Source organism: Chrysemys picta, chromosome 10 (genome assembly GCF_011386835.1).
Source record: "Chrysemys picta bellii isolate R12L10 chromosome 10, ASM1138683v2, whole genome shotgun sequence".
In the NCBI taxonomy this organism is placed as follows: Eukaryota; Metazoa; Chordata; order Testudines; family Emydidae; genus Chrysemys; species Chrysemys picta.
In genome coordinates, this window is record NC_088800.1 from 22,493,661 (window position 1) to 22,521,629 (window position 27,969).

Consider the following 27,969-nt stretch of genomic DNA (forward strand, 5'->3'; position numbering starts at 1 on the left):
CCATTTAAAAACTGATGGAAAAGTCCTAACTATAGTGGATTAGTGAAAACCAGACAGACTACATAATGAAGAATATTCATTTATTATGGGGGGGGGGTTGTTTAATAAAGTTACACTGAAAATATATTTGCACACAAGAATACATTTATGAACAATTCAAATGTCACTATAACACAAAGAAAAATACCTCTTACTATAACTTTCTCCCCTAAAGGCTTTCTTTACCCAATCAAAATCGAGGGCTAAATTAATCCTTTACAGGAACACATAGATGTTGTTTATAGATGCACACTTACACACACAAAACTTAGGGATCAGTTCTGCAGCCTTGCTGCAGGCAAAACTTCCGTGGCAAATTTGCCTGCATTGGGACTGCAGAATCAAGATGTAAGTATCATAAAACTTCAGTCATTTTATATAGTTAAGTTTGCCAGTGATAAGTGTAACTTTCTCCATAAATATTTAATCAAATCTCTCACACTTTATCTTAACAAGTATTTACAAACTGTACACTAAAGATCCAAGCATCCTGCATAAAGGTGACTTCAAGGATATATTGTTGCTACCATGCTACAATTTACACAGAAGGAATATGAAGGCAATTGCTAGTTTTGCAAGGCTTACACCTCTTATTGATATAATTTAAGGAAATTAACCTGCGGAAGGCAGAAGAGGTCAAATAATTTCAGTGCAATTAGTCAGTGAAATTACCCATTCATGACTTGTAAAAAGTACACCACGGTAATCAGTCTGAAAGGCTTGCTTTTGAATCAATTATTTAGTTCTTTAAGAACTGTATCTTCATTCCATGTTTGCAGGTCATCATGTGTCGGTCATCTACTGGTGATAGGAAGAAGTTGCATAGGGACTTTCCTCATCCTCCTCTCTGTAGGGGGGAAAATTAACATCACAGTCAGTTTAGGAAGATGTATAATTGACATACATCTCTATCAGGAAACTGCTGTCATAAAGCAGACACCCACATCTATCCACGAAGAAACACAATGATCTCACCACTTTCCACAGCTGTAGTTACATTACTATGTATATTGTATAGTAATACTATAGATACTAAGTAATGGCTTCAACAAGAATATGAAATTGAAAGTAGGTTAAAAAAAGCAGTAGCAGCACAATATTCATCATCAGAACCTGTGCTATGAAACAGGAATAGTGAGCAAAACTCTACACTCGCCACATCCCCAATACTGCAGGAAGCAACCTGAGGGACACGTGAGTGCAGAACCTGTCCCATTTTCAGTGATGTTGCTCTCCCTTGCCTTCCTAGATCACTGGTGTGAATGTGAATATTCTCGGAAAGAGAGTGTTGTACATTATTACTGTAGGAGCTTCTAAGCACTAGTGTAATACAACTGGGATCCTGGTGCTAGGTACTGTGAAAACACGAAGTAAAGACAATCCCTGCCCCCAAAAAACTTACAGGGATACCCTCTAAGGCTATCCAATGTTGGGAGCAGAAAGAAGCAAACCTGTAACCCAGAATGATTAGCTGAGCAAAAACCTCCATCCTACTCTGGCCAGCTACTGAGTTGGCCCTCTTCCTCTACATCAGGGGTCGGCAACCTATGGCACGTGTGCCAAACACGGCACGCGAGCCGATTTTGAGTGGCACGCAGCTCCCTGCCGCGGTCTTGGCCTCCAGCCCCACTCAGCCCCCCCGCCCACCGCTCTCCCCTGCGGGGGCAGGAGGCAGAAGCTTGGTTCTGCGGCAGCCAAGCTTCCCCCTCCCCTGCTTCTGCCCCCAGCGGTGCTTTCCTGCCCCGCCTGCGCCAATCAGCTGATGGCCCTAGCGAGCGGGAGGGGGAAGAGCGGCAGCATGCACACAGCTCCGTAGAGGACGCAGAGAGACGTAGGGACGGAGCCTGGGGGAAGGGGGTGGAACAGGGCATATCCCTTCCAGCCCCCTGCCCTGAACCGCTCAGGGCAGGGGGCTGGGAGCAGCCTCACGAGCCGAGCACCCCAGTCCTCTGCCCTGAGCTCCCCCACCCCAAGACACACCCATCCCTCTGCCCTGCACCCCCACAGCCCCATCCCTCTGCCCTGAACTCCCCCCCCACATTCAGCCTTCTGCCCTGCACCCTCCATACCCCCAGCCATCTGCCCTGAACTCCCCCACACCTGAACACCCCCCCCGAGCCTTCTGCTCTGCACTCCCACAGCCCCATCCCTCTGCCCTGAACCCCCCCACACTCAGCCTTCTGCCCTGCACACCCCACACCCACCAACCCTCTGCACTGAACCCCCTCCACCCCAACACACACCCAGGTTTTTGCCCTGAACCCTCTCCCCCAGCCCTCTGCCCGACCCCTGAAACACCCCCCCCCCCAGGTTTGGGGTCCCGGCCGCAGGCCCTGATCAGCCCTCTGCCGGCCTAGGTGAACAGAACCCCAGGCTGGCAGCGGGCTGAGCAGGCTGGTGGCGTAAGATCAGCATTTTAATTTAATTTTAAATGACACTTCTTAAACATTTTGAAAACCTTGTTTACTTTACATACAATAGTTTAGTTATATAATATAGACTTATAGAAAGAGACCACCTAAAAACGTTAAAATGTATTACCGGCACGCGAAACCTTAAATTAGAATGAATAAATGAAGACTCGGCACACCAGTTCTGAAAGGTTGCCGACCCCTGCTCTACATTATTTGCAGACCAGGGCAGAGGGATGAGGTTTAGCTTCCCCGCCCCCCCAAAAAACAAACAAACACACACACACACACACACACACACACACACACACACACACACACACACACACACACAACTTCAGCTGGAGATCAGAGAAGATGTGAGAGATATTTTAAGCCCTCTAATACTGTCTAGTCAGAGTATTCCCTTTTTACTGGGGATAACAGGCTGAAAGGTTACATTCAAAAATCAAAACCCAGTCTGAAGAGTAAATTATAGACAAAGGCAACTGTTTCAATGATTTGCACAAACGCTTACATCTAGAACCAATTTGATTATGAGGGGAAGGATAGCTCATTAAAATTTTGACCCATTTCATCTTGCTGGTAAACATAGTAGACCTTGTTAGCTTTCAAATTAAAAATGCAACAGCAGCTAAACAGGATATGAGTAGGAGATCCCGGGGAAGAAAACTTCTTACTATTTTTTCTGTGCTCCTTAAAAGGAACAGACTATAGGACACTACAAAGTAACAGTTTAGCTGCCCAAGTGAAAGCTTGTCTCCCCTAGGGTAGAGGCTGTAGGGCTCACCTTCAAGCCAGCAGATTCCTCAGGGATCATTGTGGTTTCCAGGGAATCCTCCAAAGGCCAGAGCTTTCTGCATTGTCCAGAGGCACTGTGGAGGCACCCATGTTCCCTTCGTTGTGCAGGGATAGAAGGAACAGGCTGGGCCACCTTACAGACTATGGTCTCTATCCTGCAAATACTTGTCTGTCTTCACTGCAATTAACTCAGGCTGTTATTCAAGTTTTGCCCCTAACCCTGCTCCTGAATCATGTAAAATAGTGGTGCTTTCAGTCTGGGTCAGCTGGGGAAAGATGTCTTGTTTTTAAAGGGACAGTCCTGTTTTGGGGGACATTTTCTTATATAGGCGCCTATTTACCCCCCACCACCCCCAATCCCCTGTCCCGTTTTTTCACAGTTGCTATCTGGTCACCCTATGCTCAGGGGTTTGACTAAACTACCCCCACAGTGACGTAAGTTACACCAACATAAGCATTTGTGTGCACAGTGCTATAATGGTGGAGAGCTCCACCCGGAGACTGCATATTTATTTTATGCTCTTGTAACTTGTGGCACATGGTACCTGAGGCAACCCAGTCTTACTACCATCTGTCAGTCTAATGCCACGATTCTTGCTCCAACATAGTCTGTATCAGTGACAGTGGCCTCTTTCAATAGTTTTCTTATGTCATTTGTTGTCCTCCTTCCACCAGGGGTTACCCAGACTGTAGCTCCACCTCTCCTGCTTTCCCCACTGGCCAGCAGAATGGTGCAATACATAAAGGAAGGCTGCAAATTACTATTTTTCCTACAGTGCACCAAAGGAGTTTTTTAATACCACCCAGTCCTTTCCCTAGGACAATATGCCTATACTCCTCCCTTTACCCTGGGCTGTATGCAGATAACATGATCTAGCCCTAAATCAGCAATAAAAGAAAGAAAGACTGTCAGTTTTCAATGGAAGCAAAAGCCAGAGATCAGGCTCTATGGCCTAAGTAAACTATTTAACCAGGAATTAATATATTGCACTGGTCAATATTACTGGACTGCCAGTCAGTATCACAGTGGGACAATCTAGGACAGTAAATGAGATGGAGTTAAGCTAAAATGGAAAAAATGATGATGTTTCAATCTCGCATGACTCAAAGACAAACACTTCTCCATAATGTTAAAAGACACGCTCTCAAAGTGAGATGAACCATCATTATGAAACAGGCTGTTTTTCAGTTTGGAAGCAGTTATCACATTTTTCAAACTTTTTGAAGTGTTTGTACAGGAGGCACATCTTAGTAATACCGCAGCAAGATAGCTGAGAGAGCAATTTATTCAGCCCATAACAACTATTAAGTGTAACATGATGTAGGTATTCCTAAAGAATAATTTGAGATCAGATGCTGCATTTTTCTAATCCTAGCACAAATATTCAAATGAAACAGCATCCAGATCCACTACATTCATCTCTTAGCCACTGAAGCCTTCTAAGATAACCAGTGAAGTCCTTGCAGCAACTGGCTTAAAGCGGCACTATGAAGTCTGCATGTGCATAGCTGCTCTGAACCCAGGTAAATGCAGTACAACACAAGGAGGATGCTTTCTGAATAAACAATGTCCTTCCATAATGCTTTGGACTTCTGCCATGTAATAAGGCTCTCTTATGCACCATCTGTTTTCAAGTAGGGAGGAAATACACAAATCTAAGATACATTAGTAAACAAATTTTAATGCTGATTACTGTTTGTTCAGGTTCTGTAATAAATAAGCTTCAGTTACAATTACTTCTAAGAAGTCTAAATATCTGCTGGTGTCACTTTTTTTTATTTTGAGAATGTATTGTAGGCTATGCTGGAAATTATAATTTAAGATGAAAGCATCTGGTATAACCTACAATCTAGGGGTCTGATCCAAAGCCCAGTAAAATCAAAAGGAAAATGCCCACTGCCTTTAGTGGGGTGCAAATCAGGCCCTAAATCCTACTTATATTATTATTTCTGTAAGTAGACCTGGTGATTTCAATAATTTGCCTGCCGGAGTCCTGCAAGTAGAATTTGGTCATAAAAGTTAATCCACTCTTTTCACTAGTAAAATATTTCTCTTGTTTTGTAAAAGTTGGGCACCGGCTGCTTGGTCATATTTTTGCTGCACTAGAAAGCTCTGATACTGCTTTTGTTGATGGTGGATGAAAAACAAATGAAAATGCCACTAACAAAGTTGTATTGGATGTTTGCGGTCCAAAAAACCCAACACAGTAAAAATTGCTCAGGGGAGGTTTGGTAGCAGCAGCAGCAAAAAAGAATTAAAAAACCACACACTGCCAGAAAAGACCACTCACTGCAGAAAATTATAGCTGTTCTGAGGCAGTGTGAGGAGTCTATACACACCCATGTGACTCTGAATGTCAGAAGACTCCATCTGACAGAACTGGAGTTTTTTGACCTTCAGGGCTCTCTTCCCTTGGATTGGAATTATTCTTACATATTGTACAGGCACTTAAACCTTTTATGCATACGTTAAATTTACTTTTTAGGATAAGATACATCCCTCTTTGGAAAAAGCAACAGAGGGTCCTGTGGCACCTTTGAGACTAACAGAAGTACTGGGAGCATAAGCTTTCGTGGGTAAGAACCTCACTTCTTCAGATGCAAGTCTTCAGAACTCGTGAGGTTCTTACCCACGAAAGCTTATGCTCCCAGTACTTCTGTTAGTCTCAAAGGTGCCACAGGACCCTCTGTTGCTTTTTACAGATTCAGACTAACACGGCTACCCCTCTGATACTTGATCCCTCTTTGGATTTGATTTGTTCATGAATCCTTCCAGGTGGCCAGATTTGTGTTCGTACAACTTTTATCCAAAACCCAATTACATTAAAACCATTTAAAATGGCTGCCACTGTGTAACGATGGCCATTTTAAGAATAGTTCAGATTCTCCATCTGATCAAATCCCCCTGCCTAGACAGCTTCTCACCGTCCTTTCCCCAACTCCTGGATACGTCCTCCACCCACTGTTTCTCACATGCTAGCATAAGGCTCCAAAGTTTGAGTTGCAAAAATTCCAGGAGAAACAAGACAGTGTGTGTGTGTGTGTGTGGGGGGGGGGGGGGATTTTACTGGGGAAATAAAAATTATGAAAGCCTTTTTAAGTTGGGGAAAGGGGTCTGTAAACCCCTTCTTTAACAAATGAAAAAATGATTGTCTCATTAAGGGTTGGTCAGTTTCTGTTATCGAAATATCTGCACAGTTCTGGAGTACCTCCATATCTAGCAAAATATTCAGAACTTGAAACCCCTTTCTATAACTATCCTAAAAAAAGCCACCACACCTAAAAGCTGCCAATGCCACATTAGGACATGAATGAAGTGTATTTTCCCCATTGCATAGAGCTGTTTTCAGAGGGAAAAAATGGTTCCAAGGTGTTCTCTTCTTCTTTTTTTTTTTTTTTTCCCTTGGGGGGAGGGGGGAGCGGGTTGTGAGGTTTGACAATTGGTAGCTTGACCTAATAGAGAGGACTGGACAGGCAAGGAGCTGTCAGTCCTGGTAATGCAGAAGGGTCTATATCATGGTCCCATAACAAAGAGAGCTTATTTTTTATCCCAACTGATGTGGAACCAAGTTATGGTACTTTAAGGCAGAATGCTGACAGCTACAGTAGAACTCTCAAACATTTGAAGCTATCTTTAGTCAAGAGACCAATAATTTGCTATGGCTTTTTAAACAGAGTAAATTGCAGCACAGAAAATGTTGCCAACAACTTCAAACTGTATATTACTAACACAATGACTGACAGATGAAAAGCTAGTGTAAATATTAAAATGTCTGAAGAAAATCAGTCCACCTACTGTTTTTGCTTGATGAAAATGAGTCACAGAAACATATGTAAGGAATAGTACAGAAAGGCATAACAAAAGAGCAATGATGTAAATATACTGCAGCACAAGTACCCAGCACTAGCTCAGTGCCAAATAGTCCGAAGATTGTTTTTTTCAATATTTCTAATATTAGAAATTACATTCCATAATTCTCTGAGATCCAAAACATCTCTTAAAAAGTTACAATGCTAAAATTGGCAACAGTGGCTTTATGACAAACGCTTGAAGGTTTAATCGTGTCCTACAAACATTATTTCAGTGTGAGATCACACATTCCAATGCAACTGCAATTGCATTTATTTGAATGTGCTATCGCATATTCTGATAAAGGTATATACTGCGCAATCGTTTAAATAAACAGCTGCATGAATTTCAATATAGAGTTCCAGCAACATGGACATGTCTAGAAAGTGTCCAGCCTTGGTACATTGTTAGAAAAGTAGTAGAAAAACAAGGCTTTTTTTTTTCTAATTGGCCTTTAAGATCTGCATGGACTCCTTGTTACCAAAAAACCTATTTGAGCAACCCATGCATTTTTGTTTTTAAAGTAGTTCAACTATTTTTTTTCCATGTGAAAAATGCCATTCTCCCCTCTTCCGCCCAACCCCCCCCCCCCCCCCCCCCCCCCCAAGATGGATAACTCAAACAGTTAAAGCACTTTGATAAAAATTTATCTTTGGGCCAAGAATAAACATGAGAGATTTCAGCCCCAAAGGTAAATTTTTCAAAAAGTTAAACATCTGAAAATAAGAACTTGGAATGAAAGAGGCTCTTAAACCTTATGGTGTCACGATGTGGCTCCATAACATTGAAGACAAGAACTTGCAACCCTTATTCACATGATAGTCCTACTGACATCAATGGGAGATGTAGATGCTCTGCATGGAGAAAAGAATACTCTTATTAAAGACTAAGGCAAAGCATCTATAATCTAGAATAACCAAGGAATACTACAATCCAAGTATAGTTATATACTGTAGTTACCATCAAGGTATGATAGGGAACCATAAGTCAGTTAATTAACAGTGAAATGAGAACTATGCCACAATCAGTTTGCAAATCCGCAGCCAAAAATGGGCAAGGGGTAGCATTGTATGTTGATTCAGAACTGGAATAAATCCAAATGTCAGACTGATACCTAATAGATTCTTGAAAATGGAAACACTGTAGGCCAATTGCCAAAACTCAAGCAACCAAGACAATACACACAATGTCTTATCGAACAGCAGGTAAATGTCACCATAATAAAGTCAACCAAATAGAACATTCATGCTGAGCAAGGTATGAAATGCAATCCACCTAAAACTTTTTCCAAGGGAACATTTTAGTTTAAATTTCTAAGTATTCCACAGTCCAAAAGCTGAGTACTATTTAAGCCACATATACCCCTCCCAGAAGGGGAAGTCTCTTCTGAAAACAGGTACATCCGCTCTCTAGTGGGAAGGGTCTGCAGCCATGTGAAGAGGGGAGGCAAGCACAGAATATAGGCTAGAAATTGCATAGCTTTTTCCCAGTTGTGCCCTACAACTGACAGTCCCAACTGCACAGTGTTCACATAGACTGGCCTGACTGGACAGGGAAGGAGACAGCATTGACATGCTAGCTCCATTCCATGAGACTATGGCTCTTTCTCAAATTCATTTGCTCTCTTTAGTACCATGCAGTGGACGGGAGCTTACAGCTCCTAAAATTGGTGTTTGGGGGGGAAAAGATACAAGTAGGTCTTCTCCATCCTGAACTTCTATTTTAGTTAACTTCTGTGATCTAAGTGAGATGAGGAAAACCTGATTAATTCTGAAGTATAAAATGGAAGCTAATACAATGAGTTCCGGCACATTGCCTACAACAAACAGATTGGGTACTAGTCAGGAGCCAGTGAAAAATAAGGCTGAAGGCTGGTTGAGGCCTCCAGTTTTCAATTGTAAATGACCTTTTTACTGGTAAATTCTACTGAAAGTTGGCTGGCTCAGGATTTAGGGTTTGTTTACACCATGACAGTGACATTTTGTGTGAAAGATTTATTTGTGTGCTCCCAAATAGACCAATAGCCCAATGCTGCAGAACTTACTTAGGCAAAACTGAAGTCAAGGGGAAGTTTTGACTAAGGCCTGTGTGGTATTTTCACAAACTAGATCAACATTGACACATAGTAACACCTCATGAAATAAGCCCCTAAAATGAGAATGGGGGTGAGCATGGGAAAGGCAGCTGAACAGCAAGGTGGAGTCTAAACACTTTGATGCACTTTACTAATTAAAAAAAAAAAAAAAGTAAATGTAGCAAATGTAAATGCAACAGGACTTCTCTCTCAGCCAAAGTAGTTATAGAGCACAGCTTACTTCAGCCAAGTCTGGAGAAAGACAGAGCACCTGCTCTCCTCCCTAGAGAGCTTTCCTTGCTGATTCTCACTGCCAGACTTAGTGCCCAGCCCCCACAGCAAATCCCTCTCATACCACAAATGGGGATATTAACTGTTAACAGCTGGCCCAGAACCCTGAAAATCCCTGAACTCAGGAATAGCAACTGTGGTTCTACCTTTACCTCAGGGCCGGCTCCAGGCACCAGCTTGGCAAGCAGGTGCTTGGGGCGGCCATTCCAGAGAGGGGCGGCACGTCCAGCTATTCGGCGGCAATTCGGCGGATGGTCCCTCACTCCCGCTCGGAGCGAAGGACCTTCCGCCGAATTGTCGCTACAGATCGCGATCGCGGGGTTTTTTTTGGGGGGGGGGGGGGGGGGGCTGCTTGGGGTGGCCAGAACCCTGGAGCCGGCCCTGCTTTACCTGGAAGAAAGGGATTAATCCCCTCCCTGTTAAACTCCGAAAGGTATTTTTTGTGTTCGTACAGCTTCTAGCACAATGGGGCCTAACCTGATTGTGATCTTCAGGCGCTACCAACCCATAAATGTTTAATTATAGAAATCTTGCCAATTTTTTCCTTACCAAAATAGATACAGGTATCCTAGCATTTACAATATTTCCTTATCTTTCTGTTCTTGCTGAAGGGACTATCTTGAATATTTTAAATCAGGGTTTCTCAAACTTCATTGCACCATGACCCCCTTCTGACAACAAAAATTACTACAAGACTCCATGAACCTAAGCCCCCGCACCTCAGGTGGGTGTGGAAGCTTGAGGGCCTCAGCCCTGGGCGGTGGGGCTTGGACTTTGGATTCAGCCCCGGGGCCCAGCAAGTTTAACAACAGCCCTGGCGACCCCATTAAAACAGGGTCCCGACCCATTTGGAGTCCCGACCCACAATTTGAGAACCACTGTTTTAAATGATCTAATGCAGCGTTTCCCAAACTTGAGACGCCGCTTGTGTAGGGAAAGCCCCTGGCGGGCCGAGCCGGTTTGTTTAGCTGCCCCGTCCGCAGGTCCGGCCGATCGTGGCTCCCACTGGCCGTGGTTCGCTGCTCCAGGCCAATGGGAGCTGCTGGAAGCAGCACGGGCCAAGGGACATACTGGCCACTGCTTCCCGCAACTCCCATTGGCCTGGAGCAGCGAACCGCAGCCAGTGGGAGCCGCGATCGACCGGACCTGCGGACGGGGCAGGTAAACAAACCAACCCAGCCAGCCAGTGGCTTTCCCTACACAAGTGGTGTCCCAAGTTTGGGAAACACTGATCTAATAGAAAACATTTAGTTGTCTACATTTCCTAGGGCCACCACTGCAGATGGGATCAGAGAAAGTGGAGTAATACTGACTGGAGAGGAACACTTGTATTCTGAACTCACTATTGCATATTCTGAGCTAACTATTTTAAAATGCCAGAAATTTATCACAGAGCCCAGTTCCTCTAGTTCCAGATAACAGGCCTACCCCACTCTTTGATGAACTTGGAAGCTGCACTTGGCCGGCAGATAGACTGGTCTTAGAATGAGACATTAATTTATCTCTCCCCATTTGTTCACTGAAAATAAGTCCTGTTTAGGACCACACCAGAAGTATGATGTTAACTGAGTATTTATCACTTTTCCAATGTCTACAATTATGCAAGAATGGTCTGTCACTACAATTATCATCTCACTTAGCAAGCACTTTGTATTTGTATTCAACATCAGAGTTATCACAATATTCCATAGGGCAAGTCTCCTTGCTTTTTAACCACCACACTATTTTAATAATGTAGTCTTCACACTTAACTTGCTTTTGAGACTGGCTGGAATCCATTAACAAACCCAGGAAAGACTATATCAGCAGCAGAAAAACCTCATTCTGTGACCAGTATGATTTAATACAATTTCTAAGGTCACTGTATGTTGACACTACAAGATTTTTCAAGTCAGTGCCTAGAATGTTCTTTACTGCATGCCAAGCAGAAGATGGCACAGTTATATGTACTGTCTGTCAACTTTCCTTCTAGCAAAGCATAAGTTCTCTAAGGACAAAGCAGTGCTGGAATTCAGCTATTACAAGTCAGTGAGCCCACTCTTACCTAGCTATCCTGAGAAGTACCACAGGATCTTTCATGAACTACCAGAGGACTATAAATCAGAAGTACTGGGGAATGATCGGGGTCCTCAGTGAACTACATGGGCTGAGGACTACCATAATTCTTATTTCTGCAAAGAGAGGTTTAAACTGTGCCCTGCTCCTTGCTGGAGGGGCTAGCCAAGCAGAGGGATTCTGAGGCATTTGGCCTGGACAAGAAAGACATAAACAATGCCTTAGGAAGCATAAGGGGAGCCATACTCCTTACATGCTACTGACAACTTATTGGCACAAAAAAGTACCACATGTACCCCAGTCTTGCACTCAAGAACAAGAGCTGGATTCTGTCTGTTGCCTTCTCAGGTGCTTTAGGCCTGAGTGAAGGTAGCCTGCATCATCTCCTGCTCCCAAATGTGCCCACATAAAACAAACCAAAAATTAGTGATAAATCTAATATCTTGCGACTAACATCCCAGAAAATGGTACCTCTATTTAATAATAGATACTTTTAGTCACTAGTTAGAGGGACATTCATTACTCTGGCACCTGAGGCCCAAGGACCTCTGGGTATATTGTGTTGACAGGTTCTCAGAATATACTGAAATGGTCTGAGAGCAATATGCTGGATTGGAATTCTACCAAGAATAAAGGAAATGGCAATGAAAAACACAACATACAATGAATGATTAAGTTCATGTGCCATGGATTTAAAAATATTTATCTCCAATTCAGATCAAATGATCTTTCTACAGAGAACTAGTGTGCAGCAATGTCAGCAGTTACCATCCTCTCATGGTTTTTAATTTCTAAATTATCTTTTGGCTAAAGAGAAGCATAAATATTTCAAAGCCTTGTTTCCCCTATGGCTAAAGTTGTTACCAGTACTGTGTTATGTAACTGTCCTCTTCAGTATAATATTGAGAGGTTTTCCTCTATTATTTAGTATAAAAACAATTGTAGTTCATATTTAAGCACTTTCAATTAAACAGTCAAGAAGTGAAATTGAAATGGCCAAGGAGCTAGCTTTATGAAATATGAATAAGAGCACAATTTCGCTCATGTGTCCCAGCATTGCATAGGTTGATACCCACTTACGGTCTAACACTCCAGTCCTAATAGAAGCAAACTCCCATGTCTATAAAGTCAATGGTAGTTTTGCCTGCACGCTGCCAGATCAGGCCCTTCCAAACATATTTCTTCAGAGTTCTGCATGCTCCCATGCCTTCCAAGATGGATAGACAGACATTATCTTCTTAGCACTCAAAACAGGACGCCAAATCTTCTTATTGTAGCCTCAGCCTAACACACCACAGCATGCAGATCTGTACATAATTTTGCACTGGCCAATATGATAGGTCGTATGTGCACCTCATCAAGTATACTTTGCACAGAGAATTGTGCAGCCTTGAAAAAATAAATGGCATCAGTCTATATTCTACTGTTCTGCAGGAGAATGATGTCTTATGATAGAGACAAGATTCAACTGTAATGAATATCAAGGGGAATCTTTATGAAGGCCACTGTATATCTCTTTGGTTCTCGTCTCACAGATTAACTAAACACAGTCTCTCCTTAAATTTTGACCTGGGCTAGGCAATCATTGAAATAACAGCTTCCTACACTACAAGATGTAACTGATGACACCACCACGTCGCTGAATGGTCCTGAAGGCTCTATTACACTCTAACTATACTGGGAGCAATATTTTCCTTTTTTGTGGTTGTAGGTTGTGCACTGGATAGAAATTTATGGACTTCCTGGATTTTTCCTGTTTGTTATTTGCCTAGCTTGTAAACTTTCCTAATGATCTGGTCCTTTCCTATTACAAAACAAGTAAAAACAAACAAACAAAACTGTGTTCCCACCTGAAGATGTCAAGTCTGGCTTTTTGCTGGAAGAATCTCTCCAAACAGAGATATAGGGATGACCAGAGTCAGCTTTCGTGCCCACATAGCTTTACTCCATTTCCCACCACTGACAATGTAACAGGGCCCTCAGCACCTCTACCAGATTGTGAAAACTACAGGCCTCTGGGAATTGGAAGCTGCCTTCAATTGCAGGTTCCACATGTGCTTGTGGTCAGCTGTAGCAGATTGGAGGAGTAAATAGAAGTGGAGGGTGGAAATAAGACTTATTTTCTGTTAGCAGATTTGCTCATTTTGTTCAAAGATAGGATACCCAAATAAGAAAAACTTTTCTCCACATCCATTATTTAGTATCTGCACTTCTGTTGTGTATATATTAATGTGTTCTGACTTCCAATGTAGCTGTCGGTATAACATACAATATACTGGCACCCAATATGGTGCATGGTTCATGACCAAGCTCAAGGACAAGCTTTATTTTCCAAGTTAAGAGCACCAGTAACAGTCATTACAGACTTGAATCCAAGCAGAGCTGTTCATTGTTACGTTAAGCACAGGCCAGGAAGTTTAGAATGCTTGTTTTAGTTACCCCAAAGAAGACTGAAAACTTGCTGATGACTAATTGAGGGCTTAAACCTGTATATCCACCCATAAACAGAGCTCTCCTTGAAGACAATGGGAATTTTGCATGAGAAGACCTTTCAAGACTGAGCTCCATACTCTCCCTAGTACTACGGTTAATGAGAAACTCTGCGCCAGTTATATGGTTCAAAACCACAGAAGTTATTAGCTTTAATCTTAAAAACAATTTTCAGAAGTGCAAGTTATGGCTGTACAAGGGCAGATTTAAGATATACACCTTCTACCAAAGGGTAAAGGTAATTCAAGCTGCATATATTACGCCTTTCAGGGAGACAAGTGCCCCAAATGAACACTTGCACACATCACAATATTAATACATAAGTTTGCCAAAGATATTAGTGACCACACATTTTTTCATTAAAAACAAAATGGAAAGTTTTATTAAAGAGATTTTTAAATACATTAAAATGAAGACAAGTGATATGTTACTTTCTTACTTCCTCCTTCAGGAAAGGAGAATGGAAAGAAAGCATTACAACATTTTTATAGTGCTGTGTATCCCAACTTGCACCTGCCACCCTCAGCCCAACACAAACTGCAGGTACAGAAGGACATCTGTACAGATTTCTGTACAAATGCTTCTCACCCACAAATAATGAACACCAGTCATTGCTTACAGCACACATGACAACGAGCATTCATTTGATACTTTAACCCCACTTTTACCAAGCATCCAACAGTTGGAACACGCAACATATCCTCAAATGCTTCTTCAGTTCATTGTGGTCTTTCTACATTTCTCTTTTGGCTGATGGTACTGGAGCACTGTAAAGAAAACAAGAACCAATTAACAACTTCATATCATGGATCTCATAACTGCTCCCATCCTCCCTCCCAGTGAATGAGCTGAGTACTAGGCAATTTAACAGAATTTCAAGTTACAGGTTCTGTTCCCAATGTTGCATGTTTGCAGTTAGCTAGCAGCCAGGGTGTTGCTTATATATGCAGACAAGGATTTTTACAGTGCCTCTCTTCAAATGCGGTATCATTTGAAACTCTGATGTGAGGGAAACACTAAATATCCATTCCTCCTCCTCCCCAGCCCAGTGGTCATAAGGCACAAACTAAAAATCATGCCCCCACCCCCATGCCCTAACCTACTGCATTCACCCAATAGAATTCTCTTAATGATATTTTAAAGAGCTTACAAATCATCTATTGGTATCTGAATGTTTAAAAAAAAAACATCATAAAACTTATGTCTGGATGTAATGCCCTATATCTTACTTAGTTGCATACACATTCAGAGTAGATGTTTTTACAAACCACACACATGGGCAAAATAGAACCTTTAGTGAATAATTTCTGGAAAATTCAATCCTACAAAGTGTTTGTTTTTCTGCCAGCCGGGGTAAAACTGGATAACAATTACTACACATCCTTCATATCCCTGACACCTGCATTATATGGGTTCGCTGCAGACAACACAGTAGATAACAGTTTGGGAAACATGCACTTAAAGTATACCAAGACAGGGCAAAAGCAGATGTGCAAAAATCAAAGGGTAACCTGACTATTTTTATTTTGCTTTCTTCCATGCCCCAGCACCGCTGCCACCACCATACAAATCCTCTGTCTCTCTAAATATATAAATATAATCTTACATTTCTTTGCTTGGTGGCCAGAGATTGAGTAATAATTTTACATTTATAAAGACCCCTGAAGGATCACGAAGTTCATAAATACTGTGTATATATACTATTACTGAAATACAGTCACCTCTGGGGAGGATGGCAGCAGACAAATAGTGCACAGCACAACAATGGCTGCGGTTAAAGATCACATGGAATTAACATCCACACAAGACATACAGTACCTTCAGGTTTAAGGTCTAATTCAAGAGACCACCTTCACAACCTACATGTTACTCTGTTTTCTGTTTAAGAAAGATGAAGGGCTGTATTTATAGCAGAGACTGGTTTAAGTATTCCAAAGCTGAGACTCTGGCCACTAAGCAATCCTACAAAAGAAGACTGAGGTCATTTCAAGGGGCATGGTTAAATGCTAGAATTTTTGGACGGTGATGGTTAATTGAATTCAAGTATTCATCTTGTATTGCATTTACATTAGGCCTGATCCTGCAGTGGCTCTGCCTGCAGAACTGTTAAGCATAAGGAATCAGGCCTAGCATGTGTAACTGAGTTTCACTATGTAAGAGTGCATGTGATAGAATTTAAATTAAAAAATAAACAAATAAATAAAAAAAAAAAAAGAGGACACACCTTAAGGGAAAAAGTACTGAATGAGCAACTTACCACATGCCATGTCCCATTAGCCTGCATGTCACACTAGCCCAGGCATGCTGACAGGAGAAAGGTGATAGTTTTTCAAATTTTGGAGCCAATCCTCTGCTGCTGCTGGTGTCTTCTTTACTCAGACCTCAGATCCATTCTTCTACTCCCTGCTTCAAGATGCAGCAACATAACAAACATGTTGCTTTTCTTCCATCTTTGCAAACTGACATTTGAGTACATTCCAAAGCTGATGTACATCTCATAATCTCACATTATCTGAAAAGCTCTCTACTATGTGCCAAGGCCATTTGAAATAGAATGTACAGGGTTAGTGTAGCTGAAATGTAGCATTTTTACTTATTTTTCACTTTTACCTTCAAATAAAAAGGTCTTCATTATAGCCATACCATACTAACATGTAATGACGACAGAGCAACTTGACTGAGTGGCCAAATTGTGCTCAAGGTCCCATAATCCATTGGGTATGATAACATTACAGTGCATTTTGTTGTGTACATAGCTCCTTTCACACAAACTGCATCCTAAAAGGCTTTATAGCGTTAAATCCGTGCTTTTTTCCCCACCCTAAATCTGAGAGGGCAATGATGTTCTATGCACAGGAGAAAAGAGGTTTTCAGATAAAATTGAAGAGCTGAGAGGGGAAAAAAAATATTAGATTTTGCCAGGTGTCAGAAGCTGCAGAAAAGCAGGTTTCCTAAACAATGGCAAGATAGAGGAGGCACATGCTAGAAAAAAAGTGAGGGAGAAGAGAAATTCATGCAGGATGTGAAAACAAGGACGGCAATTTTGAATGGGATCTTGAAACAGTGGTAACCGAGAGTTCTTTGGGTGGGGTATGTAGGAAGGCAAGCAACACCATTCTGCACATGCTGGAGTCTGGAGAGCAATGACTTGGGGAGCTATGAAGAGGGTTCAGTAGTTAACAACAGTAAAAGCAAGCAGAGATGCAGACTTGGGAAGAGCGTTTATATTACTTACTCAAAACTCTCTAGGTTATATACAGACTGAGGCTACATCTACACTACGGGGGGGGGGGGTCGATTTAAGATACGCAAATTCAGCTACGCGAATAGTGTAGCTGAATTCGACATATCGCAGCCGACTTACCCCGCTGTGAGGACGGCGGCAAAATCGACCTCTGCGGCTTCCCGTCGACGGCGCTTACTTCCACCTCCGCTGGTGGAGTAAGAGCGTCGATTCGGGGATCGATTGTCGCGTCCCAGCGGGACGCGATAAATTGATCCCCGAGAGGTCGATTTCTACCCGCCGATTCAGGCGGGTAGTGTAGACCCAGCCTGACAGAGGGCCCAATTCTGAACTAACACTGCTATAAATCCAGGGCAACCAATAAAAATCAAAGGGAGTTACTCTGATTTATACCTATGTAACAGATCAGATTCTGGTCCACAGTCTGTAAAGTACTTTGGGGTTCTTTGGGATAAAGTGCCATATATGCTTAAGGCAACACTTGTACATTTAATTTTATTTGAACAGTACTGATGAAGGTCTAGGTGACTCAATACAGGTGAAATCCCACCTATATCATAAGTAAAAAAGTTACCCATTGCAACATTGTACAGCATGCTTATTTGAAGAATTGTAATGCCTCAACTGCTTCTAAGTTCACGAGATATCTGATTATACATTGAAACCCACCTGTGTGCACTTCAATGAGTGCTCATCTGTTTGAAATGCTGTAAGACTTACAAATGAGACTAGCAAGATATCAAATAAGTGCCCCCTCCCACCACATTGGGCACGTTGTCAGGGCTGTAGCACCTGACTCCCATTACAGTCTATGGAAGTTGTGGGGAGAATAAAACCCTACATGTAGCTCAGTAACATTAGCCATTAAATTTACATATTTATTCTTACTCTGCCTCCTAAATTAGCTTTTTCCTGTGACTATAACTGACAATCTAGTTTCTAAATGGAGGTTCAAGATGGAATCATATAATCAAGCTGTGCTTTTGTGCTTCATGCAGCATCATGACCCAAAAAAATCTGTACTTTTGTAATTTTGTTAACGATGCATACACAAAAGTGAATGCCGTTTGCCCTTTTTTGACTCTTTGACTGGGGAGAAAATGCAGCAATAAAATTTTGTTTTCCAAGCTATGATCCAGAAAACACATAAGGAAGCAGACAGGAACAGTAAAATGTTCTTTTTTTTTTTTTTTTTTAAACAGTGACTCTGAACGCAACTACTTTTTTGTCGAGGTCCTGAAATGAATTCCCTCCTATACATTAACATTTTATTGTGGGCAAGGGATGTTAAAATAAGCAAAATCCTTGCTGGAGACCTGTGGTCTCTGTCAGCCCAGCTTAACTGCTAAGTCAACAACACGTACTCACATGTTAATGTCACCTTTTTAGCAGGCTTATCATGAGATTCATCAGCGGAGGCCATTAAGATAGCAATGTCCTGCACAGTGTCCTCAACCATGCTAAAGATGACGCAAGTTAAATGATGGTGGCAGATGAATACCATTAACCCATGAAATGGACAGGGAATCCAGATCTGTACTCCCCTAAATGTGGAGAGGGGTGGAAATCTGAATCCAATTTGGATTTCATGGCCAGACCTCCTATCCACACAAAACAGACCAAACCAAAACCTGGAGTCCAATCTCTGACTGGTGGAAGAGGAGATGAATTGGAAGTGTAGATGTCATATCTTATGGTTCAACTCCTTCTCAAATTCAGAATTGCTCTGCAATGGTTTATTGTTTCAATAATTGTTTAAAGGGGAAGGGCTGTGGAGATATCAGGTTTCTAATGGAAAACCAAACATTTAAAATGGTTTATTAAGCTATATTGAGTTTTTATTATGCTTCAGATGTTTTTTTCCCCCCACTTTCTGAATGAAAAGGTATTTCCCTTCTCTATTTGGTTTCCTTACAACTGCTCTTCCGTGAGGAAATTTGCAAAATGTTTTATATGCTTTGTTTATTTTCTGGTAGGAAAGAGTTATTTCTCTTTTTGATTTTTGTATCCAAAGAATGCAAGAGAGAGAGTTTTTCCCCCCCCCCCCCCCCTCTGCATGACCCAAATCTGGCTTGGGGAAATACAGCACAACAGTGCAGCCTATGCCAGTCAAATATGCAGATGCAGGGCCGGCTCTAGGCACCAGCAAAACAAGCTGGTGCTTGGGGCGGCACATTTTTAGGGGTGGCATGGCCGGCGCCAGAATGCCGCCCCTAAAAATGTGCCCCGGCCGCCCTAGCTCACCTCCGCTGCTGCTGCCACGGCGCACGAAACAGCTGATTCGCGCGCCGCTACTCACCCTCCCTCCAAGGCTCTCAAACCTGGGAGGGAGGGGGAGATCCCGAGCGGCCGTTTTGCGCGCCGCTGCTCCCCCTCCCTCCCAGGCTTGAGAGCCTGGGAGGGAGGGAGAGAAGCGGCGCCCGCGCCCGGCCACTCGGAGTTTCCCCCTCCCTCCCAGGCTCTCAAACCTGGGAGGGAGGGAGGGAAGGGGAGACTCAGAGTGGCCCCGGCGCGGGCGCCGCTTCTCCCCCTCCCTCCCTCCTAGGCTTGAGAGCCTGATGGGAGGAGGCAGGGCTGGGGATTTGGGGAAGTGGCAGAGTTGAGGCGGGGCCGGGGTAATTAAAGAAGGGGGAGGGCGGCCAAAATTGTTTTTGTTTTGGGCGGCAAAAATCCTAGAGCCGGCCCTGTGCAGATGCATATCAAAAGATGGACAAGAGACTTAACAGTGGTGAGCTGAAGAAGAGAGCAGTTCAGAAAGTCTACCCTATGACACACAAGTATGCTAATCAGACAGGACTCTTAACTCAGAGCATCCACAGCCTTCTATGTGAGACAACGGACCTAAATACGCATCCTCAGGGCAAGGGAGCTGTGTGTAGAGTGCAGTGAAAAATGAACTAGACTCACTGGGTCGTACATGACAAGGGGTTTGTCCAACAGCTCAACACTAGAATTGTATTGCCAAATCCCCTCCTACAAATATTCTTACTGCTAGCCCAGCTACTAACTTTTCTAGTTGCTATTACATACAGCTCAGGAACAATGCTTGTATCTTTACAGCATTAAAAATATATTTAATTGCACAATAAGATACCTAAATTATAGAATTTAGGTGTCCCTAGCCTCTGTTTGCCAGAAGCTGGGATTAGGTGACAAGGCATGGATCACTTGATGATAACTTGTATGTTTGTTCCCTTTGGGGCACCTGCCATTGGCCACTGTCAGAGGACAGGATAGGATACTGGGATTGATGGACCTTTGGTCTGACCCAGTATGGCCATTCTTATGTAGAATTTTAACTTAGTTCATCTGATACAGCAGATTTGGTCTTGTGAGGTGCTAAGCACTAAGGCTGTAAGTACCACCCTGCAGCATTTGTAGTTTTTGAGAAGCCTGGAATCTGACGTGGGCCCTTGCAGGAGGAAACACTGATCTTGCAGCCTAAATGACTGCAAGGGCTCTTGCAGTCCAAGTCTCTCATTGGGGAGAGAAGGGAGATGCCTCTCATTGGTTGGTTAGAAAGGAGATGCTCCACCTCCACCTTCTGTTTCCTGAGAGCTGGAGAAGTAGATAGTTTCTCCTTCTCAGCAGCTGGCATGCCCTCCTCTTCGCACTGTGGTTTTTCTCATGTACAATTTAAGGAGCAGCTCACCTGGGCAGGCAGTTGCCTGTATCTCCCTACTGAAGCCAACAGAGGGCTGGAAGGAACAACTTCTGCAAGGCTTGATATCTGGCTTCACTCCAAGGAACTACTAATGAATGAGGTTCCAAGGGGTGAACATGAAAAGTGTGGATGATTAGCCGTGGGGGGCACTAAGAGGAGGAGGAGAAAGGTATGTGAGAGGAGAAGGAATGATGAACCTCCAGGGAGCATGTATGGCGTGCATGTTTGATAAGGAAGGGCCAATCCCCCTACGGAAGTGGATTGTGTATGGAGATATGGGATGAAGCCACTAGAGCCCCCTCTTAGCTAAGAATACATCTTTTTCCCTAGTGAAGGCAAGGCCTAAGGGAAGGTGAATGTATGAGAGTGGTAAAGGAGGAATAGACAGCTACTAGGGGGAATGAGCATTGCTTGGGTGAGAAAGGAAAGCTGTATGAGATTGGGCACATCTACAAATGTGATTTGGGGGCCATTTCAGATTTTTGCTTGGGGGGGCCTCAGTAATGTAGCATTACACACCTTCAGCTCCCACAGGGTCTTTGGGTGCTTGGTACTTTGCTGAATCAGAGCCTATATGGATAACCATCTACCAAATATGAAATCTGTGTTATACCAACACTTTTTACACAACGTTATTCCTTCTCTGATTTATAGCCGGGGCTTAGATACAACTGTTATTCTAGATAGCTTCTTATACTATCCTAATCACCGTAGTATCCAAGAACCTTCCTATAGTCCATTACACGACATGATAAATGTGATTTGTGATGGGTGCTGCAAATAAGCCTAAATTAGAAAGATTATAGACATAAATATCACTAGTGTTTGTCCAAATGCTACAAAAAATAGGCTTACGAAAACTCAGATATAAAAAGGAGTAAGTGTTAGTCTGAAATTAGATGCTTCATTTTAAAGTCAAGTTTACCTGATATCTTCATCTTTTAGTTTCCTGGCTGCCTGTTTGGACAACTTAATCTGCAAGTCCAGTCTATGTAGAAAATCTTTGGCAGATAGTTCTTCGGGTGCAGCAGGTTGATTGTCAGGTTCTTGAGGACTGGGAGAAGAAGAACTACTCTCTTCCTGAACTGTTATTGGTCCTTCACCACAAAGAGAAATGTCAATATTTTCATTCTCAGGCGATTCCAGCGAATTAAGTCCATTGAACAGTAACGGCTTCTCTGATATAACTGGAATATTCAGAGTTTTCCTCAGGAATATACAGTCATTGGTAAATAGTTTATTTGCCCTTTTTATTTGTTCCATCTGGAAGAGAGAAGAAAAACAATTAAATTGAAGCAGTACTGATTTCTGTAAAGTACAGAATGCCACCATCCTCAAAATACACAACAGTCAAGCAGTTTTATAAGTGAGGACTTTCCTTGAAACAATTACTTTGTCTTAATTTAGACTATAAAAGGAGCTATTGCATATAGAGCATTTATTCTCAACTATGTTCTGTCTTGCCATTAACTCAGCCTTTTTGCTTTGCTTTCTTTGTCCATGAACGAGGCTTTATGCTACTGGAAGTCTCCCTAAGGGTATATTTTTTTGTTCTACATAAAGAAACTTTCCCTAAATTTGAGTATTCCATTCTCTTCAGAACCCAAATTTAGGCCACCTTTGCTCAGCAAAGAATACACAATAATGCAGGAAAAAAGCTGCATTATTTTGCATTCATGTTGGGGCCAGTCTGAGAGAGCAACCCCTAGAGAACTGCCTAGATTACTTAGACCTAAAGTATAAGTAATCCCAGCATGTGAAGGTGTTTAGGGCTTCAGGGGCACACTAAGATGTTTAGACCATATAGCTGTCTGCCTATCTTGAAAGACCCACAAATAGTGAACTTCATGGGTTTTCGAGAAGTCAAATGAATATGTTTAATCTGTGGTGCCACTCCTTGCTTTGATGTGTTTGGTTTTACATAAATGCAGAGATCTCTAATTAGGTCCTGAATTTGGTCCCATATTTTGTGAGCACGGTAGTGTAGGTGGTCACTTCCTGGCCAAAACCAGCCATTGGAATTCTACAGCGTGAGCAGTGGCTACCCTCCTTATTTTACACAATCAATTTATACAAATATCAAAATGCAGTTTGGAGGCCTCACCACTGGGTGCTCCATCTTGATCTAAGTAACCTGCCCATCACACAATAGAAACTGACATCTCAGTGGGGCCCATCTTTCTATCATTATGGGTAGGGGCCCCACGGATTCTGCCGCTGCAGAATTTGCCGTGACAGTCACCCAGAGCTGCACAACCTCAGCTTTCAGTTTTGTTTTTAATTGTTTCTAGCCCTAGAACCTTAAAAACAGGAACTAAATGCAAACTGATAAAGTGATAACTGCAGAGAGCCTGAAACAACAGCTCTGAGACGTGTGAGCTGCCTCATTCATCTCTATCAGGGCCTTGTGCTTCCCAGGAGTTCATGGCTGTGGAATTTGCCATTTTCTAAGATATTATGGAATTTAGCATTTTTGCACTAGAATCTGACATTCTGCTACATCCAAGCATGTGAAATTTTATTTTAATCTCCCTACCTTGTTGGGACCTGCCTGCAACTGCCTCTTGCTCTCCAACCTTCCCCACAAGGGAGAGTCAGCTGGATCACAGTGCACTCCCTACACTGCTCCATTTCACTAGGTAGTATAGGTTGCAAAGCCAGAGCTGAAGCCCCAGCGAACATCTCAGGGCCAAGGCCCCAGAAACCAGAAGCCACCAAAGCATACAGAATCATTTACTTGCTCGATACCAAAATCCTGATTACACTGGTAACTGGAAGGCATGACTTTCTTTAAAGGAGAAATCAATCTACAGAACTGTAGCACAAAGGCTGAAACCCAATATGTCTACCATGACTTGCATTTGTAAAGGGACTAGCAAAATGATAGCTGATAAATAATGCACCCTAAAGCTGTTTATCATGCTTCACTGTAACTCTGCCAGTGATGGTTTGTTCTTCCTCCCTGGAATACTGCTTAAGTACATCTTCTTGTGGCCCTTCAGAGAGCCCATGTATTTTAGTGGTAAGCGTAAGGGACCCCTATGTTTTAATCTCCACTCTAAAATTCTGTGAGTAGTCTTGGGTACATCGCTTGAGAACTGATGACTAAGTTCAGTTACACTCACAGAACTTCAGTGCCTCCAATAAGGATTCATAGGTGTAAATGTGAGTGGAATTTGACACTGTGACCTTTCCTATGCTGGGAAAATTCATAAGCATTTCTCTGCACTGGCATAGGTCCACCTGTGGTAAAAATAGGTGAAGTTTGGAAGTTGCAATGCAAACAGAGTACAGGTATTTTAACCTTAATGTTGTTCAACCCTGGAACTGGACAATCTGGTGGTAAAAAATGTTTTTTAACACAGCCATAGGTGAAGCTGTACCGAGGCAGAAAATGCTTATGAACTTTCCTATTATACATGCCCCCTATGTTTGGAGAAAACAAACAGTAAAATAAAAATACTAATAGTAGTCACTTATTTAGGGATGTTGCAAGGGATTAGGGTGACCAGCTGTCCCGATTTTATGGGGACAGTCCCAATTTTGGGGTTTTTCTTATATGAACTCCTATTACCGCCCCCCCCCCCCCGTCCCCACATTTGCTATCTGGTCACCCTACAAGGGAATAATGTTGACACTGTACAAAGCACACATCTTCTTGGCTTTGCAGGAGCAACATTTAACAATATTCTAGCCATCATCCTTTAAATTCCCACAACGACGTATCCATACTCACTTATTCTCTTAGAATATTTCGACTAAAGATTTTATTTGGTGTTTAACAGAATCAGCTTGATAGATCTTTACAAATATATTATTTATAAACATCAAAATTTTCCCAGATTACCAAAGAGATTACACTAAAGACCACAAACTAACATCTCCCCTCCGCCCCCATGCGATCTCTCGTCAGTTGTAGGCTTCGTCTACACTACATTACCCTTGTTCAGAACAGGTCTAGATGACAGTGACTGTCAACACTAGTGCTCCCATCATTGCTACAACCAATGGGAGCAATAAGGAAGGGAGCCATAGCAGAAAACTTTTGTTTACAGTAGGGTAGATAAATAAGGTCTTGGATATCCTTTTCCCTACCTGGCACATGGATAGAATGGCAAGAGCAACTTGAAAGATACCTATGGTAGATAAACATGATGCCCCATGTTGTAGCCAGCACTCTTCTGGTGAAGGGAAAATATGTGGACCTTTTGTTTCCTTTAAAGACAATCAATACCTCTTCATAAACAGCTGGAGGAAATCATTGTTAGAGGTGTAAGTTCTTCATCCTCCTCACCCTCTCAAGAGATGAGGATGTTGAATTCACATCACTCTGAGCCCCTACTGAAGTAAGATCTGATCCAACTCCCAGCAGTCAACAGAAAGACTCTCTTAAATGTCAGTGACTTGGTTTAGCCCTATGAGGCAGAGCCGAGTGTGACTGGGATTGCTGCTAAAGCACTTTTCATTTTATAAGGCATATACAAAGATAGTCTTTAATAAAAGTTGGTCCTAAGTTTCTATTTTAAAAAAATCTTCTGTTTACATTATGGGGGCGTTAAAACTCTAAAGCCTTTACTCAAGACTTGGTAAATTAAGGAGACTGCTAGGAATGTCTGGTAGATAGCAAATGGGAGTGAAAAATTAGTACTTACTTCTTATACTGTCACAATGGCAATTTAAATAGGGAGAACTAAAAAAAGGCACATCTTGACATCTGAAATTGAGGGCTAGATTACTATTTTGTTTCAGGTGTATTCTTTGACAGGTCTGGCTTGAAATGTATTTTAAGTAATTTAAATCAAAGTTAAAAATTGAGCTTAATTTTTAATGTTAGTATTCCATGCTACAATGCCACTCTGAAATACTGAAGTTTCTATTTAGAAATACATTTATACACATGTATTTTAATTAAATTGAACTACAATGCAGTAGTCCCAGTTCTGAATAAAAACTAAATTTAAACATTTCCAACACCATTTGTCACTAGATGTGAGGTTTTTTTTTTAAATGTGTGAGAAAAAACTAAGTTACAATGGTGAGTGTATAAATAAACTAATAGCAAACCAGTTCAGCTTATTCACAGAGTCTTATTGAGTCAGATTCTGCTTTCATTTACACCAAAAAAACTCAGAGTAACTCCACTGATTTCCACAGCATTACTCCAATCAGTAAGGATTAATCAGGATTTGACTCAAAGTAGAGTTACTCTTCTTTCCAAAAGGAAATAAAGACTTTGACCTTATTCACAATGGGAGCCAAATATTGTTAATTATAACTATATATAAAAAGCTGTTACTAGAAGGTTTTTTGTATGTTTTCCCTTAGGGCAGCTGAAACTTGGTTTGAAAACTATTATGACTTGATGCTAGAGAGAGCAGGTGGTGGTTTGCATGGGTAATGTATAGCACAGCTTATGTATCATGGCTCTCACAAGAAAAAAAATATTCCTATCTATGCTGATCTGGAAAAGCTTATTAGAAACAACTATGTACAGGTTCCTGGAGCCTGCACAGTGGACTGGGCCACATTGTCATGTTGTAGATATTAATTTGAGATTATGATTATTTTTTTAAGGGATGGTTGTGGATTTATTACTGCAGCAATACATTTATTAAAGACTCGCACCTGGATGAAGAGTCCCCATCTATGGTCTTCTCTTATTCACAGCTGGCCAGGCATTTCTTCATCTATTCCTGCAACTTCTGCTTTAACACATGGCCAGGGAGGGACTGAGCCCTCCTCCATCAGAAACCACTGGCTCATGGAGGGCCAGGCATTAACTCCCCCATCACCTTACTGTCCCCCCCAAACTTGCATGTGATGAGGAGGGATTTTTCATCTCTACACCCCCTTCTTCTCCCTTAGCAGTGAGCGAGGATTCTCACCTCACCCCATCCCTCTCACAACCTCAAATGGCTCACATCTAACCAAGGATTCCTGTCACTCTCCATCCCATTTCTTCTGGCTGACAGCTATGGTTGTCAACCCTCCAGGAGTCTCCAGGAAATAAAGATTAATCTTTAATTGAAGATATCATGTGATGAAAACTCCAAAAATACATCCAACCAAAATTGGCAACCCTACTCACAACTGGCTAAGGATTTCCCACACTGTGTAGCTCTTGTACCATATATCTGGCTGGGTATCCCTCCTTCCCCACCTGCCCAGACCCCAAGTGGCTCATACCTCGCCAGCGATCCCTCCTCCTGCAGCTGCGCTGTCTCACACAGAACTGGGAATTCCTCCCCCGCTCCCACTGGTCTGGCCCATTAATTATATTCTGGTAGCTCCACATCGCAGCTGAGTTCAGGGCCCACGGCGCTGGGCCTGCGCACACGTGGTGCGGTCGGGGCCGGGCCCAGCGTTTACACTGTGAGGCGAGGAGGAAGAGGAAGGGCTGTGACTCCTCTTCTACAAACGCGGGCCCGCGGAGATTAGTGACTCGCCCGATGTCCCAAGGACCTAGCCGCCTTTCTGCGCGGCGCCTCGGCCACAAGCCCAGGCTTCCTCGCGCCGGGCCAGGGCGCCCTCCCCGCTCAGGGCTCGGGGTCCCCGGACCTCCCCCCGGGCCGCCCTTACCGTAACTCCATACTTGAGCGCGATGCCCTGCAGCGTGTCGCCCGCGCTGAGGTGATGCTCCACGTAGCGCTCCGCCAGGGGGGCCGCTACGCTGGCCGTGCTGCCGTACGAGCGGATCTTGGTGCGGGCCAGGCTCTGCGACAGTTCGGCCTCCGATTCGGACTCGGAGCCAGAGCGGGCGGCCGGGGGCTCCTCCCGCAGGGAGAGCGGCACTGGCGGGAACTCTGCCATGACCCGCGCCTTCCCCTGGCCCGGCGGCGGCTCCCTCAGTGCTGCGCGAGCTCCGCAGCAGCGAGCCGAGCAATGGGCATGGCCGGCTGCAGAGGAACTCGAGTCGCCGCAGCGAGGGGCGGCTGAGACCGGCCAAGCGCCGATGACACCACAGCAGTCAGGGCAACAGGAAAAAAGTGCGCGGCCTCAGGTAGAATTGCGTCTACCGTCTGCGCACGCGCAACCCCCTGCTGCGGCTCT

The 27,969-nt window shown here is 43.1% G+C and overlaps 1 protein-coding gene across 4 annotated transcripts; it reads right to left on the reverse strand.

Annotated features, from left to right (window-relative positions):
- Positions 1–66: 66 nt before the first annotated feature.
- On the reverse strand, positions 67–27,969 carry LYSMD2 (LysM domain containing 2). Of its 4 annotated transcripts, none has more exons than XR_002889438.3 (4): positions 27,499–27,950; positions 21,845–22,182; positions 16,269–16,417; positions 14,363–14,778 (listed from the first exon to the last, which is right to left on the reverse strand). XR_002889438.3 is itself a non-coding variant. In XM_008172271.4 (3 exons), the coding sequence occupies exons 1-3, from the start codon at positions 27,727–27,729 to the stop codon at positions 838–840; spliced, it is 618 nt and encodes a 205-aa protein (XP_008170493.2). In that variant the 5' UTR covers positions 27,730–27,969; the 3' UTR covers positions 67–837. The 4 variants fall into 4 exon arrangements, 2 of the variants coding, with proteins under 2 accessions (XP_008170493.2, XP_065415494.1); XR_010591007.1 differs by having other exon boundaries at positions 16,269–16,899; positions 27,499–27,887; XM_008172271.4 differs by lacking the exons at positions 14,363–14,778; positions 16,269–16,417 and adding an exon at positions 67–886 and having other exon boundaries at positions 27,499–27,969.

Bases quoted from the DNA above. Each gene is read 5' to 3' on its own strand.
- LYSMD2 (XM_008172271.4), bottom strand. From the start codon at position 27,729: ATGGCAGAGTTCCCGCCAGTGCCGCTCTCCCTGCGGGAGGAGCCCCCG. The intron at 22,183-27,498 runs GTAAGGGCGGCC...TCTCTCTTCCAG, and splicing joins CGCTCAAGTATGGAGTTACG to ATGGAACAAATAAAAAGGGC. The intron at 887-21,844 runs GTAAACTTGACT...TCCCCCCTACAG, and splicing joins CTAAAAGATGAAGATATCAG to AGAGGAGGATGAGGAAAGTC.